Genomic DNA, 16866 nt, shown 5'->3' with positions numbered 1-16866 from the left:
TGCAATTATTATATAATCAAGAATAGAAAGGCTACTATGATACGGTGAAGACCAACAATATATATATATATATATATATATATATATATATATATATATATATATATATATATATATATATATATATATATATATATATATACACACACACACGCTTAAAGAAGAGTACAGTTGCACAATGAACCAATTGTTAGGAGAGGGTGGGGAAGTAAGATGGAAGAAAGACAATACGAAAGGAGGTACAGTAAAAGGAACGAAAGAACCTTAAGTAATGCCTGCAGTGCATCGCATGAGGTGCGCTGACGGCACTAGCCCCCCTACGGGTACGCTCTTAGTACCTACAAATTGCAGGAAAGCGAGTTCACAACATACAAACATGTTACCTACAGATAAGAGCTTTTGCAAAACCCTGCAAAAAAAATATCTGTTCCTTATCGCTTATTCTTGTTTCTTCTTCTCTTTCTTCTCTTATTTCATCAGAATGATTACAAACCTGACAATGTTATCACCCACCTAATCTCCTGTTTGAGAGCGAAGTTCATCAAGATTCCAAAAACGGCTGCCAAGTTATAAGCGCTTTTACGACTTTTTTGAAAACGTTAAACGCCACGGTGTAGTCAAAATGAACCCCATTAAAACCAGGTTTAAAAAGGCCATAAAAATAAAAAAAAAGCTATGCGAATTCATATCACAACAAAATGAAGCAAAAAAAAAAAAAATATGCTTGATCTGAATACATCGACAGGCTTTCAACTTCCAATATATCAGACTTGAATTCCTCGGTTTTCCATTTCATTAACTCTTAGTTTAAGAAGTAAGAGAGTTACAAAGCGGAAAACTTGTTTGGAAACTTGAATTCCAAGTAAACCCTAACATGAAATCCTAATATTCTTGATTGGAATCTGTCTTGTGGGAGGAAATGCTACCCTTGGAACTTCTGTTAATATTATTACGCAACTGAGAGAGAGAGAGAGAGAGAGAGAGAGAGAGAGAGAGAGAGAGAGAGAGAGAGAGAGAATTTTCAATAATATACTATAAAATTGTGTGTGTGTGTGAGAGGGAGAGAGAGAATTTTCAATAATATACTATAAAATTGTGTGTGTGTGAGAGAATTTTTTCAATAATACTAGAGTGAGAGAGAGAGAGAGAGAGAGAGAGAGAGAGAGAGAGAGAAATTTTCAATAATATACTATACAATTGTGTGTGAGAGAGAGAGAGAGAGAGAGAGAGAGAGAGAGAGAGAGAGAGAGAGAGAGAGAGAATTGTCAATAATAAACTATACAATTGTGTTGTGTGTGTGTGAGAGAGAGAGAGAGAGAGAGAGAGAGAGAGAGAGAGAGAGAGAGAGAGAGAGAGAGAGAGAGAGTCTTAGACACCAATAATGGCGTACCACTGGCAAATGTACTGTATATTTAATCATATCATCATTGTACTTAAAGCCAGGACACTTCAAAGAAAATGATCAAGGTAAGAAACAATGCAAAAAAAGACAACTCGGCCAACCTGATTTTAACAATGAACGGCGTAACGTATCGTCACGTCACCCTCCCGTCATTATAAGAATTGAAAAATCAATCTTACGCAGTGATTTGTACCAGGAAACCAACAGTGGCAAAATCATTGGCAAACTGACGTTCCTTACTCGCTAGCTGCTGCTTACAATCAGCATCTTTGTTATGGAATCGAGACATAAAAGAAATTACAAATCATATATATATATATATATATATATATATATATATATATACATTATATAAATATATACATGCATTTATATACATTACATATATCCACACACACAAATATATACATATATTTTCTCTAATAAAAACCGCATGCCAGTTGAACAGGTGCACAAAAGAGTCGAATTACAAACTAATTCTTATCTTTGCGTGAATAATGAGTCGATTATAATTTCCATAGTTCTTTTAATATGTTCTGCTTTCTTATCTAATGAGAAAATCGAAACTCAAACAAATTAAAAAAATATTTTTTCCTATCTTGTGTCAAGAGTGACCAGATTATAATTTCCACACTGCACACTTTGTAAAAGACAGAATAAAAGGAAGTCAATCACACCATTAGTAGGAGGGTATGCGAAAATCATGCTTGAAATTGTGGTAACTCATTACGTACATTCTACAGAGATTTCTGCAAAAATATTTATGAGTATTGTCCATCTCAGGCAGACAAGAGTCCTTAATATACACATTTATTTATATATATATATATATATATATATATATATATATATATATATATATATATATATATAGATAGATAGATAGATAGATAGATAGATAGATAGATAGATAGATAGATAGATAGGTATAAATATATTTGTATATATGTATCATATATCTATATTTATATATATTTATATATACTATATATATTTAAATATATATGTATAAACAAACAAACAAACACAAATACACACACACACACACACGAGTGTACCCATACCTTTATTTATGCCAGTAACACAAGAGACTAAAAAAAGCAAGCTACTCCCGCACCCAGGTAGGTACTAACATTTGCATATTTATGTTGGGCCCAGAAGTGAGACAGGCTCAGCGTGGAATACCATTTAAATAAACAGGGAAAAAAGCAATATTTGCATACATATTCAGTCTTATTACATAACATATTCTGCAGCTTCTCCTATTGAACTTTATCCTACATAATCTCACAGAAAACAGCACGATATCAACTGCAATGGTAAGTCCAAAAACACTGCTGATATGAGACCCCGACATCTTTCTGCTATAGTCTGCTACGTACTCCTCAGCCAGTTTCACTTGGCTTCTCTCCATCTAGTAATCTCCTCACTCTGGCCTGGCCCAATTCTGACGCACCATTCAGGGACAACTCCTTTGGCCCACCTCTGAGATCCTAGAATGTTCTACCAAAGTCTTCGCAAGCTGCCTTGTGAAGTAACCAATGCGAGTTTCGACGTTCTGCAAAATCTCTTTATTTTAATTTTTTTTTTCTTTATAATAAGCGAGATCTCCTCTTTCTGTAATTCCCTTGACCTTCTCTTACTTCCTAATGAATACCATAGTATTCTTTGGAAGCTTGAATTTCAACTCAATGGCCCCTTTGGCGGGCTTGTTGCATATGAATAGGGTTCTTCATCTTCTGAATAATAATAATAATAATAATAATAATAATAATAATAATAATAATAATAATAATAATAATAATGTTCATTGGAAGCTTGGTGAGCTTGTTGCATATGAATAGGGTTCTTCATCTTCTGAATAATAATAATAATAATAATAATAATAATAATAATAATAATAATAATAATAAATTATAATAATAATATTCATTGGAAGCTTGGTGAGCTTGTTGCATATGAATAGGGTTCTTCATCTTCTGAATAATAATATAATAATAATATTCTTTGGGCTTGAATTTCAATCAATGGCCCCTTAGGTGGGCTTGTTCCATATTAATAGGTTAATCATAATAATAATAATAATAATAATAATAATAATAATAATAATAATAATAATAAATAATAATCTTTGGAAACTTGAATTTCAATTCAATGGCCACTTTGTTGAGCTTTTGAATAGGGTTCTTCATCTTCTTTATAATAATATAATAATAATAACAACAACAATAATAATAATAATAATAATAATAATATTCTTTGGAAGCTTGAATTCCAAGTCAGTGGCCCCTTTGGTGGGCTTGTTGCATATGAATAGGGTTCTTCATCTTCTGAATAATAACGATAATAATAATTCAGCTCCAAATAGTAACTTCACCTGATTTTCTGCCTTTTTATAGAAATACATAAGTAAACAGAACTCTGAGATTCGAGACTGGAGAAGAATGGAGATTTGTGGAAGATAAAGCATAAGAAACACACGAGGGGCGGAATTTCACAGCAACCCTGTGTGTCACGCAGCCTTGGAGGCGACAATTTTGTAGCAATTACAATTTAAACTCATCTAAAAATATTTCAAATTCACATGAAAATGAGAGGCTTGGCCGATTGCCATATATATATATATATATATATATATATATATATATATATATATATATATATATATATATATATATATATATATATATATATATATTTAAATGAACGTCAATTACCATAACCCATTTATCAAGAGGCACATTCCAATTGGCAGTTTAAATGGAACGCCACACAATAGTCACTCTGAATAACGGTTTCAATCCAGTTGCAAGTCTGAATAACGCATCAGGTGTCAGCCTTCAGTCAGTCTACCTGGCAACAACTACCACGTGACACACCGTTAAGAAATTCAAGTTCAGACTTCCAATATCTTCACATGACAGGCTATATTTTTTTTTTTAGGTTCAAACAAAATGTCATTCAGTCTGAGAGTAAAATACAGGTCACTGCGCCAGGAGGGAGAGAGAGAGAGAGAGAGAGAGAGAGAGAGAGAGAGAGAGAGAGAGAGAGAGAGAGAGAGAGAATGATTATTTTTAAATTACTACGGATATTAACCATAAAATTCCTAGTCTCTTAAAGTCAATATCAGATGACAGAGAGAGAGAGAGAGAGAGAGAGAGAGAGAGAGAGAGAGAGAGAGAGAGAAGAGAGAGAGAATGATTATTTTTAAATTACTACGGATATTAACCATAAAATTCCTAGTCTCTTAAAGTCAATATCAGATGACAGAGAGAGAGAGAGAGAGAGAGAGAGAGAGAGAGAGAGAGAGAGAGAGAGAGAGAGAGACGTCATTATTCATCAAATACAAGTATAGTACCATCGGCAATAAATTTTCCAATTTATTTTTACCTGCACGGTACTATAAAACTTTTACCTGTGCAGTACCATAAAAGCACACAAGTTCAACAACATGCAAATTCCTTTCCCGCAAATACTAATGAAGAAAGAAAGAAGCTAAAATGTTTACTTTTCACAATTCCTCAACTACAAGATACAACGTAGGCCCATGCAGCAGTTGTTTGCCCAAAGTATTATTGTATTGATGTTAATAACGCTTACCAGTGTTGGACTAACGCCTTCCAAAATTGTTATTCCTTACAGTGACTTTAGGTTAACCGTTTAGCTTAAATCGGGGACAGGAAATAGAGGCCTTGCTATGAAACGTCCAGTAAGAAAGTGGAATTTTACGAATGAGGAGCTAGCTGGTAGATAGATAGATAGATAGATATAGATAGATAAATAGATTTATTGGCCAAAAAATGACAACACTTTCATAATCACAAAAGATTCAAAATTACAACATTTTCTTATCTTACAAAGGGTAATTTTTCGGTCCAATTAATAACAAAATATAACACAAAACGACTTTGTCAAACTAAGAAGCACTTCAGAAAACAGAATGTAAGGCACATCCTAATAAAATGAAAGGGTAAAGTTATAACATACTAGGCTAAGCTAAGTATACCTAAAGCCTGGTTACACTATGCCAGTAATTTACCACTGGCGAGTAGTTTTAACAGCTTTCTACTAAACTGATCAATTTCGTTGCACAACCAGTCAAGGATTACACTTATTTTAGGCATGGCAAGATGAACCAACGCAGCAAAGCTAAAAGGCTAAGAAAAGATATAGCCGTTTTTAACCAATTTTAACTTTATCACAACTGGAAAAAATTACTAACATGAAATTATAATTAAATTTGTTAGAAATGAGTTTCAACGAAATAAATTAGGTAAATAATTCTATTTTAATCTTAAAAGGAAATAAAATAATATTAGGTATGTTTAAATCCATAAATTTAATGGGAAAAACTATTACATATATTGATTCTTTATAAAAAATACAACTCCAAACATTTTGTTAAAGGTTATAATTGAATAGAACAAGGTGTGTTTATAAAGGACTAATGCCCCCGTGGGTAACCAATAAAAGTTAAGATTAAAGTTTTTGCAGACACAAAGACGGACAGGTGAAAAACTATATGCCCTCGAATCACTGATTACGGAGGCAAAAATGGAAAATAAGGTCTTGATAAATCTCCTTCTCTCCAAATCCAGGTATATCCATGGTTTTCTCCAAATCAAAGCACTTTATTTGTTTATTTTTATACTGTGGACATTTACATTAAACTCTCATTATTTTGAAAAATTTTAGTGTTATCTCTTCATTGCATCGAAGTGCCATTTCTGCGGCCACCTACAACTCATGGACTCCACTAAATTATAAATTCAACACGTGTTCTCACTGGTTTAGTGGACGAATGACAAGTGGGAAACTACTTGACCGTTAGAACATTTTGGATCGACTAAACACTAAGGTTACTAAACTACTGACTAAACTGTTTGGTGTTCAAACGTTTAGTAGCTAAATTACTCGTTATAAATTACTGGCATAGTGGAACCAGGCTTTAGTTTCACCAGACCACTGAGAAGCTGATAGAGCTCTCCCTAGAGAGGGTTATAACTTATTTTACTAAGAACCAACTCGTTACCTAGCAACGGGACCTACAGCTTATTGTGGAATCCGAACCACATTATAGAGAAAGGAATTTCTATCACCGGAAATTAATTCTTCAAAAACATTGGCCAGGGTAAGGTTATAAGGACATTATAAAGTACTAGGGGTAAGGTCATAAAATACTAGGGGGTAAGGGTATACAAAGCATTAGTGGTAAGGATATAAAGCATTAGAGGTAAGGTTATAAAGGACTAGGGGTGAGGTCATAAAGTACTAGGGGTAAGGTTATAAAATACTAGGGGTAAGGTTATAAAGTACTAGGGGTAAGGTTATAAAGCATTAGAGGTAAGGTTATAAAGTACTAGGGGTAAGATTATAAAGTATTAGAGGTAAGGTTATAAAGTACGAGGGGAAAGGTTACAAAGCATTAGAGGTAAGGTCATAAAACACTAGGAGTAAGGTTACAAAATACTAGTGGTAAAGTTCTAACGTACTAAAGGTAAGGTTGTAAAGTACTAGGGGAAAGGTTATTAAGTACTTGGGGAAAGGTTATAAAGTATCAGGGGTAAGGTTGTAAAAATACTAGCAGTAAAGTTCTAAAGTACTAGAGGTAAGATTATAAAGTACTAGGGGTAAGGTTATACTAGGGATAAGATTATAAAGTATTAGGGAAAAGGTTATAAAGTAATAGTGATAATAAAGCACTGGAGGTAAGGTTATAAAGTACTAGGGATAACATTATAAAGTACTAAGGATAACATTATAAAGTACTAGGGATAAGATTATGAAGTATTAGGAGAAGGGTTATAAAGCACAATGGGTAAAATGGATGTTTCGAGTGACAAACAAAAGAATTCCAAACATACAAAGACTGTCTCGCTTCCCGCCATTAAATAAAAAGTTTCTCTTTTACATACTCGTACCAGTCCATTTTTTTTTTTTTTACTGGCTGCTCGTGCGAGCATGATCCCGTATTAGTTCAAGATAAGCTTGATAATCCGCCCGCAACAATCTCTTCACGATATACAAAGCTTTGTCGGCATTTTAGACGCTTTAGAGCTTCAAATGCATTCAAGAAACCTACTTGTCCATGCAATTTTCAGTCTGTGTAGAAGTCAAGATTTCAAACGTGCTGGCTTAAGCCTAGCTTAACCAACATCAATATGTGACAGAGACTTCATTTTGGGCACAGATGTTGGTAAAACACACACGGAATTAAATCAGTTTATATCTTATACCTCTGAGGATGGATGCTTCGCCCATTGTTTCATCACACGTCTCCCCCAGTTAAAGCTTAATTAATTCACAGCGAAAAAAAAAAGCAGTCACATTAGCGTGACTAGACCTAGGCTATACGATAATAGCCTTACAGTACACGTGGCTCTGTGACTCACTTAAAAAAATAAACCGACAAGAACAAAACAAAAACACTGTCAACAAAAACAAATGACAAATAAGAAAGAAATAAAGGCACATCGGCCTAGACAGACCTAGGCTAATATACATAGCCTTACTCGTGACTCGGCGACTCCCGCAAAAATAAATTGGCAAGAACATAACACAAACATTGTCAACAAAAAACAAATGAGAAAACTGAGAATACGCAAAACAAAAAAACAAAAAAATCATAAAAAAAAAATAAAAAAGGCAAACTAAACAAAACTTACTCAAGGTTTCTTCTTCTTCTTCTTCTGCACAGACTGTTTCTGTTACGAGGCAGGATGTTTCAGTAACGGAAGTTCTTGTTGTCTGTGAAGATATGCTCGTAGTGAAGGTGGTCTTTTCTTCGTTGCAGAACACGCCGAAGGCCACCACATTGCATTCGTAAGCCGACGAAGTCATTTCGAAACAAATTATGTATATATATTATATATATATACTTCGAACGCAAATCAGAATTATGGCCTCGAGATGTCACCCGAATGAGACATTGGCCCAATTACTTTTTCAGGCATATTCAGTGAAAGCTCTTTGGTGCCTTTGTCACACTCACAAAGCCAAGGGGCATTTGAACTGTTGCAGGCCTAAAGAAATAGGCTGTTAATTAATTATCGAGATTCAACTATGTGGCCTTAATCACGTCAAATTCTTGTAAAAGTGGAAATCAATGGGCTATAAGCTTCAACTGAAAAGCAGTATGCATATACTATATATATATATATATATATATATATATATATATATATATATATATATATATATATATATATATATATATATATATATATATATATATGACACAATCACCTCAGGAGTCTCTGTAAAATGTACACACAGCGATTTTCATTCTTTTCGAATCAACACGGCAAATTATTACAGCGATTTTCATTTTTTTCGAATCAACAAAGCGAACTATTCCTTTCACCGTTATTATTATAATCATAATAATAACATAGGCATGGTCATTATTAATTGCAGAGCAATCAAATTTCAGATCCTGACCTTTTGCTGAACGTGCCGTTTGTCCCTCCCGCCTCACCCAGTCAGTATTAAGCATTTAAAATAACGTCATCTCGAACGAGGCGAATATAGGACCCATCAAAATCCGCCCAATTCGGCACTAAATAATATAATGTGTATAATAACAAATCCTTTAATAAAGATAAGACTTATACACGTGAGAAGTACGAGGACCGGAGATGGAGATAGAACTCCTCCCGACATCACAGTTATACCAGCACTGCTCTGTCCAAGACTCAGTCAGTCAGGCTCAGACTGGCCTGGTGGTGGTGGTGGTGGTGGGCCCCGAACCCATCCCGGGGTTCCCACAAGCCATGACCCCAACCAACGTCCATTGACAACGCTAGGCTCCGTTCGGATCCTACTCCGAGGCTTCGCTGCCTTACTTCGCAATTACCTATTGCGTTTCTCGAGTCTTGGTGAATGCACAGACGGCGTACATATTATTTCCTTGTTAATTAAAACCTGCTTCTTTATTTCTCGGTCATATTTTCCGATCAGGCTACTTAAACATACCCCCCCCACAAAAAAAAATATATAACTACCAAACAGGGACACTGTTCATGAGCATCCTGTCATCTTCTGGACATGTTTATTAATGAGGCACAACAATTTGCTTATTTGTCGAGATGTAAACACTAAATAAAGAAGATACAGTGAGTGGTATTTTTCCCCGGTTCACAGTTTTGTTCTATATTAAATTTACCTACCACATTTGTCAAGAAATAACCATTAGTCACAATAAATAAGTCAAGACGCGTTACTGCTCATAAATCACTTGGAAATATACATTATCGTATCATCAACGCCCTTCTTCAAAGATCTTTGGTATTGATTGGTTAGTTATATGTACAAGATATTATATACAGATGGTTTTCAGTACCAGCTATTATGATGAAGGCATTTTCTTTCTTACGTAACAAAGCACAAAAATCAAAATCATACATATCCGTCAACTGCTGCTTTAAATTTGGACTTGCCAAGTACTCTTATCTTTCAAACAAGCCTTATCTTATCTCCGAGAAGTACGTGATTACTCTCTCTCTCTCTCTCTCTCCTATAGCAATCTGATTTTTCTTGAAACAATAGTACTCACTCCTATTATCAACGTGGCCAACACCTCCCAATTGTAAAACGGTATATTCGGTGTTGTTAAAAAGAAAATTCACGGTTTACTTCCATGGATATATTATCAACGGCTAAAATTAGGAGGTTGCTGAGCGAACGAGATAGTGTTCGCTTTTGCCCTTCGCTCTTCTGGTAATGGAAAACGTGGCTGGAGATAGTATAGGCCTAGATTGGAGAAACGACAAAAACTCGACAAACTCTACGCAGAAAACGCTTTGATCAGCAAAACCCGAGATTTCCAAAGCTTGCTGATTAGAAAACAACATGTTTCTGAAGAGATGAGACGTAAGAACACTAAATAAAGCGCAAATGACGGGGGGAACAGATTATTGACGAAGGGGTGAAACAACACCAGATGGAACAGCGCTAATGAGGTTGTCTTTCACGTATTTACTATAAAACATATCCAATACAGATTCTCCTGAGTTGGAATTTGCTTCAAAACTAAAAAATAGTCTAATTAAACGATGGCCAGGCTGAAATACGTATGGGAATCAAATACACCGAAACTGCAAGAGAAACAAAGAATACACTTTAGCCTAGTACTGTCCCTCTTCCTATATGGAAATTAACCAAGTTGTGACGATGAAATGACACTATACATTGGAGGATTTGTCGAGTTGAGACTAAAGCTTTAAGCAGAGATTATTAGTCATATGACAGATAGATGATGAAGGGGAGGTGCAGATAATTTGGACATGTCTTACAGCACTGAGTAGAATAGTAAATGACTGCATGTTGGGATTCTCTGCACACCAGAGTAGACAAGACCTAGACCTACTTGGATGAAAGATATGACGGAGGCTAGAGATGAGTGCAGATTTTTGACGTGAAAGCATGAAAAAATAAATATATATATCTGCATACACGGAATCTACCTTCGTAACAACGTCTTCCTAATATTTCTAAAGGAGATCTGAAACTCCACAAATACGCAAATAGCTCTTGTTAGCTTTTAGTAAAACTCATGGGTGTCAGTAGCGTCCAAAACGTAGTCGACACACTCAAAATATATTTGCAAAAGTACAGGCATCTCCCCAATTCAGCACTTCGCTATTATTCTATCTCATCTACATAAAAAAAAAAAAGCTTTTTGTGAAAACGATTGTCTTTGGTGGAAAAGTACGACAGCCACTGTCAGTTATTGGGGGGTGTGCAAGACCACTTCATATACATTAGAAATTTCCTCTTAAGAAGCATATTGAACCCATTACGCATTTTGCATACATTTCATTCATGCTGACCATTGCTGTAAGTAACTGCTAGTCGCCTGACAATAAACTCAAGTTTGAAAATACAAATGCTGGTCTATGATCTAACTGAGCAGAGCATCTTGCGAAACTTTCCGACAGGTGGGGACATTACGTTGGGATGAATTATAAACTATAATTGAGCACGTTATAAATAACCCTTGGACCAAAAGTGGCCCGTCTGATTTTGAAAGTGGCCCGCTAGAGAAGAATAAGTAAAAATATATTTCTCTTTTTTATATCACAAAAATTAGATTTATTGCTTATCCTGAATATGAGAAAGATTCCTTGCGAAATCAATAACTACAAAGATGAGTTTCCTTGGCGTCTGTTGTGTTACGTCAATATATATATATATATATATATATATATATATATATATATATATATATATATATATATATATATATACATACATACATGCACATAGGTGGCCCACATGACTTTTTCGTTTTTTTCAAGAGTGGCCATCAGACAAAACCAACTGTAAGGCCCTGATCTAGTGGAAAAGGTGTTAAATATGGAGTTGTTCTGAGTTTGCATCAGCAATGTCTGGTGTACTGACGGTCTAGGAAGTTCTTTCTGGTTTGTACAATGGCATGAAAAGTGCGTGTGCGAATTCAGGATACACTTGCGATATATTATGCATCTGTTCATAATCCAAGACATTCTTTAAAGATCAGGATGTTGAAATCCATTGCTATTTTATTTTTGCAATATAAAATGCTTTTCTGACGGGACACTTATTTCGTGTACTGTGCGCTGGCAGCTCATAAACTGAATAAGCAGTGTTCGAGCCCAGAGGAGAGAGAGAGAGAGAGAGAGAGAGAGAGAGAGAGAGAGAGAGAGAGAGAGAGAGAGAGGCCTTAAAGTTTTGAATATTCCAATACAACAATGAGAGAGAGAGAGAGAGAGAGAGAGAGAGAGAGAGAGAGAGAGAGAGAGAGAGGGGAGAGAGAGAGAGAGGTATTTAAAGTTTTGAATATTCCAATACAACAATCCTAAAGTTTTGAATATTCCAATACAACAAGAGAGAGAGAGAGAGAGACACAGACAGAGAGAGAGAGAGAGAGAGAGAGAGACTTGAGGTGTTTTAATATTCCAATACAACAATGAGAGAAAAGAGAGAGAGGCCTTAAAGTTTTGAGAGAGAGAGAGAGAGAGAGAGAGAGAGAGAGAGAGAGAGAGAGAGAGCGACCAAACAGCCAGAAGAGCATTTGACGATCTTTGGACCAACTTGACACTAGTTACGAAGCAATTGGTCTGAAAGAGCGATATTCTATAATAACGGCCAAGAATTGACTATTTTTTTTTTTTTTGGCCTTTTATTAGTTGACTGTGTCTATTGAGACCATTGTAATCATGTTTTTCAGTTTTCTTAATCATGTTTTTTAGTTTTCTGTAAAAGAAAACTTGTGCCGGCTTTGTCTGTCCTTCCACACTTTTTCTGTCCGCCCTCAGATCTGAGAAACTACTGAGGAGGCTAGAGGGCTGCAAACTGGTATGTTGATCGTCCACCCTCCAATCATCAAACATACCAAATTGCACCCCTCTAGCCTCTGTAGTTTTTATTTTCATTTAAGGTTAAAGTTAGCCACAATCGTGCTTCTGGCAACGCAACAACACAGGCCACCATAGCAGGCTGACAGTTTCATGGGCGGCGGCTCATACAGTATTATACCGAGACAACAGAAAGACACATCTAGTTTCGGTGGCCTTGCTGTACAGAAAACTACTCTTGCGGTTTCGTCTTAAATAGGATAGATTTTGTATTATATTCACTGTATACATGCACGTATTATGTGTAAGTCTATATATGCGTATGCATATATATCTCTATTTATATTTACATGTGCACATATATATATATATATATATATATATATATATATATATATATATATATATATTTACATATATATATATATATATATATATATATATATATATATATATATATATATATATATATATATATATATATATATGTACACATACACACATATATATATATATATATGTATATATATATATAATCACATATATATACAATCATGAAGCTACAAATGTCGCTTAATATCAAATTCACGCTACCTTGGGAATATCTCCGATGGAGAATTATCACCGAAGGGGAATTTATAAGTGGTAAACGGATTGGTACTGCCGGGTCACGAACCCTCGACACAGAACTTATCCAGCAACTCCAGTCGACGTTACCACTGCGACATATGTAGCTTCATGATTGTATATAAATCACGGTGTGATAAAAATTTTATATACATATATATATATATATATATATATATATATATATATATATATATATATATATATACATACATACATACATACATACATACATACACACTAAAACATCGACAATCACACTGAGGAAACTGCCAGACAGATCAGTAGCTGTCAGAGTCTTTTAAACTTATTTATCTTTTTAATTTTCTATTTAGTTTTAGTACGACGTCAATAACCCAGATGTTGTGACGCTAGTTTTAACAGCCACAAATTCAGTCAATCAACTTCCGCATATCTCGTCACATGTCCCGTCTTTTCTTTGGCCAGCATTGCAATGACATTTTAACAATAATGTTTACATTACATTTATCCAAGCCGTGATACGAAGGTAGAACTGATTTGTAAAATCCATGTTTTTTTTTTTGGAAGACTGGCTAAATCCAACAGGAGAAATGAGGGGGAGAGAGAGAGAGAGAGAGAGAGAGAGAGAGAGAGAGAGAGAGAGAGAGAGAGAGAGAGAGAGAGAGGCACAGAACAACACCATTACAGACTGTCAGGGTGTGCTAATTGCCTCATTAAAATCAAATGACAATGGTTCTTGAGCAATGAGCCATTCTTGATTTCTCAACGAAAGGTTTCGGTCCTCATCAACATTATTAGCATATAATGTTTCACACGCCGTTTCCGTCAGAAGACATAAGGGCAAAAGATGAGGTTTGTTGGTGGTAGGCCTAGGCTACCCATGCATAGGCAAAAGCAGAGGTTTGTTGGTGGTAGGACTACCCATGCATAAGCAAAAGCGGGGGTTTGCTGGTGGTGGGCCTAGGCTACCCATGCATAGGCAAAAGCAGAGGTTTGTTGGTGGTAGGACTACCCATGCATAAGCAAAAGCGGGGGTTTGCTGGTGGTAGGCCTAGGCTACCCATGCATAGGCAAAAGCAGAGGTTTGTTGGTGGTAGGCATACCCATGCACAGGCAAAAAGCAGGGGTTTGTTGGTGGTAGGCCTGCCCATGCAGGCAAAAGCAGAGGTTTGTTGGTGGTAAGCTTACCCATGCATAGGTAAAAGCAGGGGTTTGCTGGTTGGCCTAAATAGGCAAAAGCAGAAGTTTGTTGGTGGTAGGCCTGCCCATGCACAGGCAAAAAGCAGGGGTTTGTTGGTGGTAGGCATACCCATGCACAGGCAAAAAGCAGGGGTTTGTTTGTGGTAGGCCTGCCCATGCATAGGCAAAAGCAGGGGTTTGTTGGTGGTAGGTCTACCCATGCATAAGCAAAAGCAGGGGTTTGTTGGTGGAAGGTCTACCCATGCATAGGCTAAAGCAAGAGGTTTTTTGGTGTTAGGCCTACCCATGCATAAGCAAAAGCAGAGGTTTGTTGGTGGTAAGCTTACCCATGCATAGGCAAAAGCAGGGGTTTGCTGGTGGTAGGCCTAGGCTACTCATGCATAGGCAAAAGCAGAAGTTTGTTGGTGGTAGGCCTACCCATGCATAGGCAAAACCAGAGGTTTGTTGGTGGGAAGGGGGACCTCGTGACGTCACGATGACGTCATTGCTTATTTGGTTATACTAAAAACGATTTTGTTCTAAATATCGTAGGTTAAACGAAAACTAAAATTCTACAAAGAATGGAGAAGGGAAAATGAAACATCTGCTACACAGCAGTCCAAATAACTGTATTGCAAAAGGGAGATTCAGCTACACCTTTCTGGCAAAAACAATCTTAATTATATATGAGTTCACACTATACGAATTTTTAAATATCCATATTTGTATGTGTTTAAATACATCATCGATAAGTTAGAAATATATAACTGTGAGCGGCTATGTTAATGTTCTGTATCAGTCCATATATTCTTTTTAAATACTGGTAGGTTTGCATGGCCCTTCAAATTTTATACTCTGAAGCAATCTGAATAAGATTCTAAAACTATCACGATAAGTGTGGACAAAAAGGAAGTACCTTTCAATGACTTCTACACTGCTCGTGCTTTTTATCAAGAAATGTCTTTGTACCTTTGCTGCCCAGGCCAAGGGCAGTGGTTCCCAAACTTTTTCTGGTAGTTACCCACTTTTCATACAGGATACTTGTCCATGGCCCCCCGCCAAGCATAACCAATGACAACGGCGACTGTCTACAGTCCTACCCACTAAACTCCTTTGGTTTTATACATATATATATCCTCAGATTATGGCCCCCTGCATTCTGCTACACGGTCCCCAGTTTGGGAACCACTGGCCTAGGGGAAGACGTGACGTCACGAACTCAGCAGCGCAGTGCAGGTTCTATTGTAAAGGTTTTATTTTGTTCCCCGGTTGGATAGACTTCAATATTCTTTAGAACTTAAATCAAAACATGTGTATTGTAATTCGTTGGAGAATACAATTTAGGCCGAATGTTAAACGCTGGGACCTATGAGCTCGTTCAGCACTGAAAGGAAAACTGAGAGTAATAGGTTACAAAGGTGTAACAGGAAGAAAACCTCAAAGCAGTTGCACTTTGCAACAACTGTCAGAGAGGGTGGAAAGTCAGATGGAAGAAAGAGAATATGAACGGGGGTACAATAAAAGGAATGAAAGGGGTTACAGCTAGGGGCCCTTAAGGACTGCCTATAGCGCTAACCCCCTACGGGGAGTAATTCGTTGGCATATAGCAAGAATCACTGGACTGGGAACGCTACATGACATAGCTACAAAAGGCGTTATGGCCTGTTACTTGTTTGAGACGAGAATTTTCATTTCAGTGTAGTGAATAATCTTTCCTCTGAAAAACCAGAGATGAAATAATAAACTCATCACCTCGTCTTAATTAATACCAAATTTTATTTACTGATTTGTTAATTTATCTGTTTTTCTGATAACTGATCTCCTCTTTCTGTATTTCCCTTTACCTTGTGTTGCTTCTTTCGAATGAACACCTTAACATTCTTTGGAAGCTTGAATTTCAAGTCAGTGGCCCCCTTTTGTGGGCTTGTTCTATATGAACAGGCTTCTTCATCTGAATAATAATAATAATAATAATAATAATAATAATAATAATAATAATAATAATAATAATAATAATAATAATAATCTTTGGAAGCTTGAATTTCAAGTCAGTGGCCCCTCTGGTGGGCTTGTTCCATATGAATAAGGGTCTTTATCTTCTGAATAATAATAATAATAATAATAATAATAATAATAATAATAATAATAATAATAATAATAATAATAATAATAATACTCAAATTACTTTATTTAGACACCAGCTTACCAGCAAACTACAAAGTAAAATACGACTTCACATAAATAAAACTGGCACTATTATTATTATTATTATTATTATTATTATTATTATTATTATTATTATTCAGAAGAAGAAGAACCCTATTCATATAGAACAAGCCC

The 16866-nt window shown here is 35.8% G+C and overlaps 1 protein-coding gene across 24 annotated transcripts in view; it reads right to left on the bottom strand.

Moving 5' to 3' along the window:
- Mctp (multiple C2 domain and transmembrane region protein) overlaps nt 1-16866 on the bottom strand; it is a 1033178-nt gene that overhangs the window by 432902 nt on the left and 583410 nt on the right. For 5 of the 24 annotated variants that reach the window (XM_067126842.1, XM_067126845.1, XM_067126844.1 and 2 more), the window contains exons 1-2: nt 9016-9082; nt 8068-8424 (exon numbers count right to left, since the gene is read on the bottom strand). The exons of 15 other annotated variants lie outside the window; for them this stretch is intronic. In XM_067126842.1, coding sequence (XP_066982943.1) covers nt 8068-8242 — 175 coding nt within the window. In that variant the 5' untranslated portion in view covers nt 8243-8424; nt 9016-9082. Of the gene's footprint in view, nt 1-8067; nt 8489-9015; nt 9099-16866 lie in introns of those variants that run through there. 4 more of the 24 variants (XM_067126851.1, XM_067126849.1, XM_067126862.1 and 1 more) reach the window with 4 other exon arrangements.

Source organism: Macrobrachium rosenbergii, chromosome 25 (assembly GCF_040412425.1).
Source record: "Macrobrachium rosenbergii isolate ZJJX-2024 chromosome 25, ASM4041242v1, whole genome shotgun sequence".
Classification (NCBI taxonomy): domain Eukaryota; kingdom Metazoa; phylum Arthropoda; class Malacostraca; order Decapoda; family Palaemonidae; genus Macrobrachium; species Macrobrachium rosenbergii.
The sequence above is the reverse complement of the archived record's forward strand: the minus strand, read 5'-3'. Positions and strand labels throughout refer to the sequence as shown.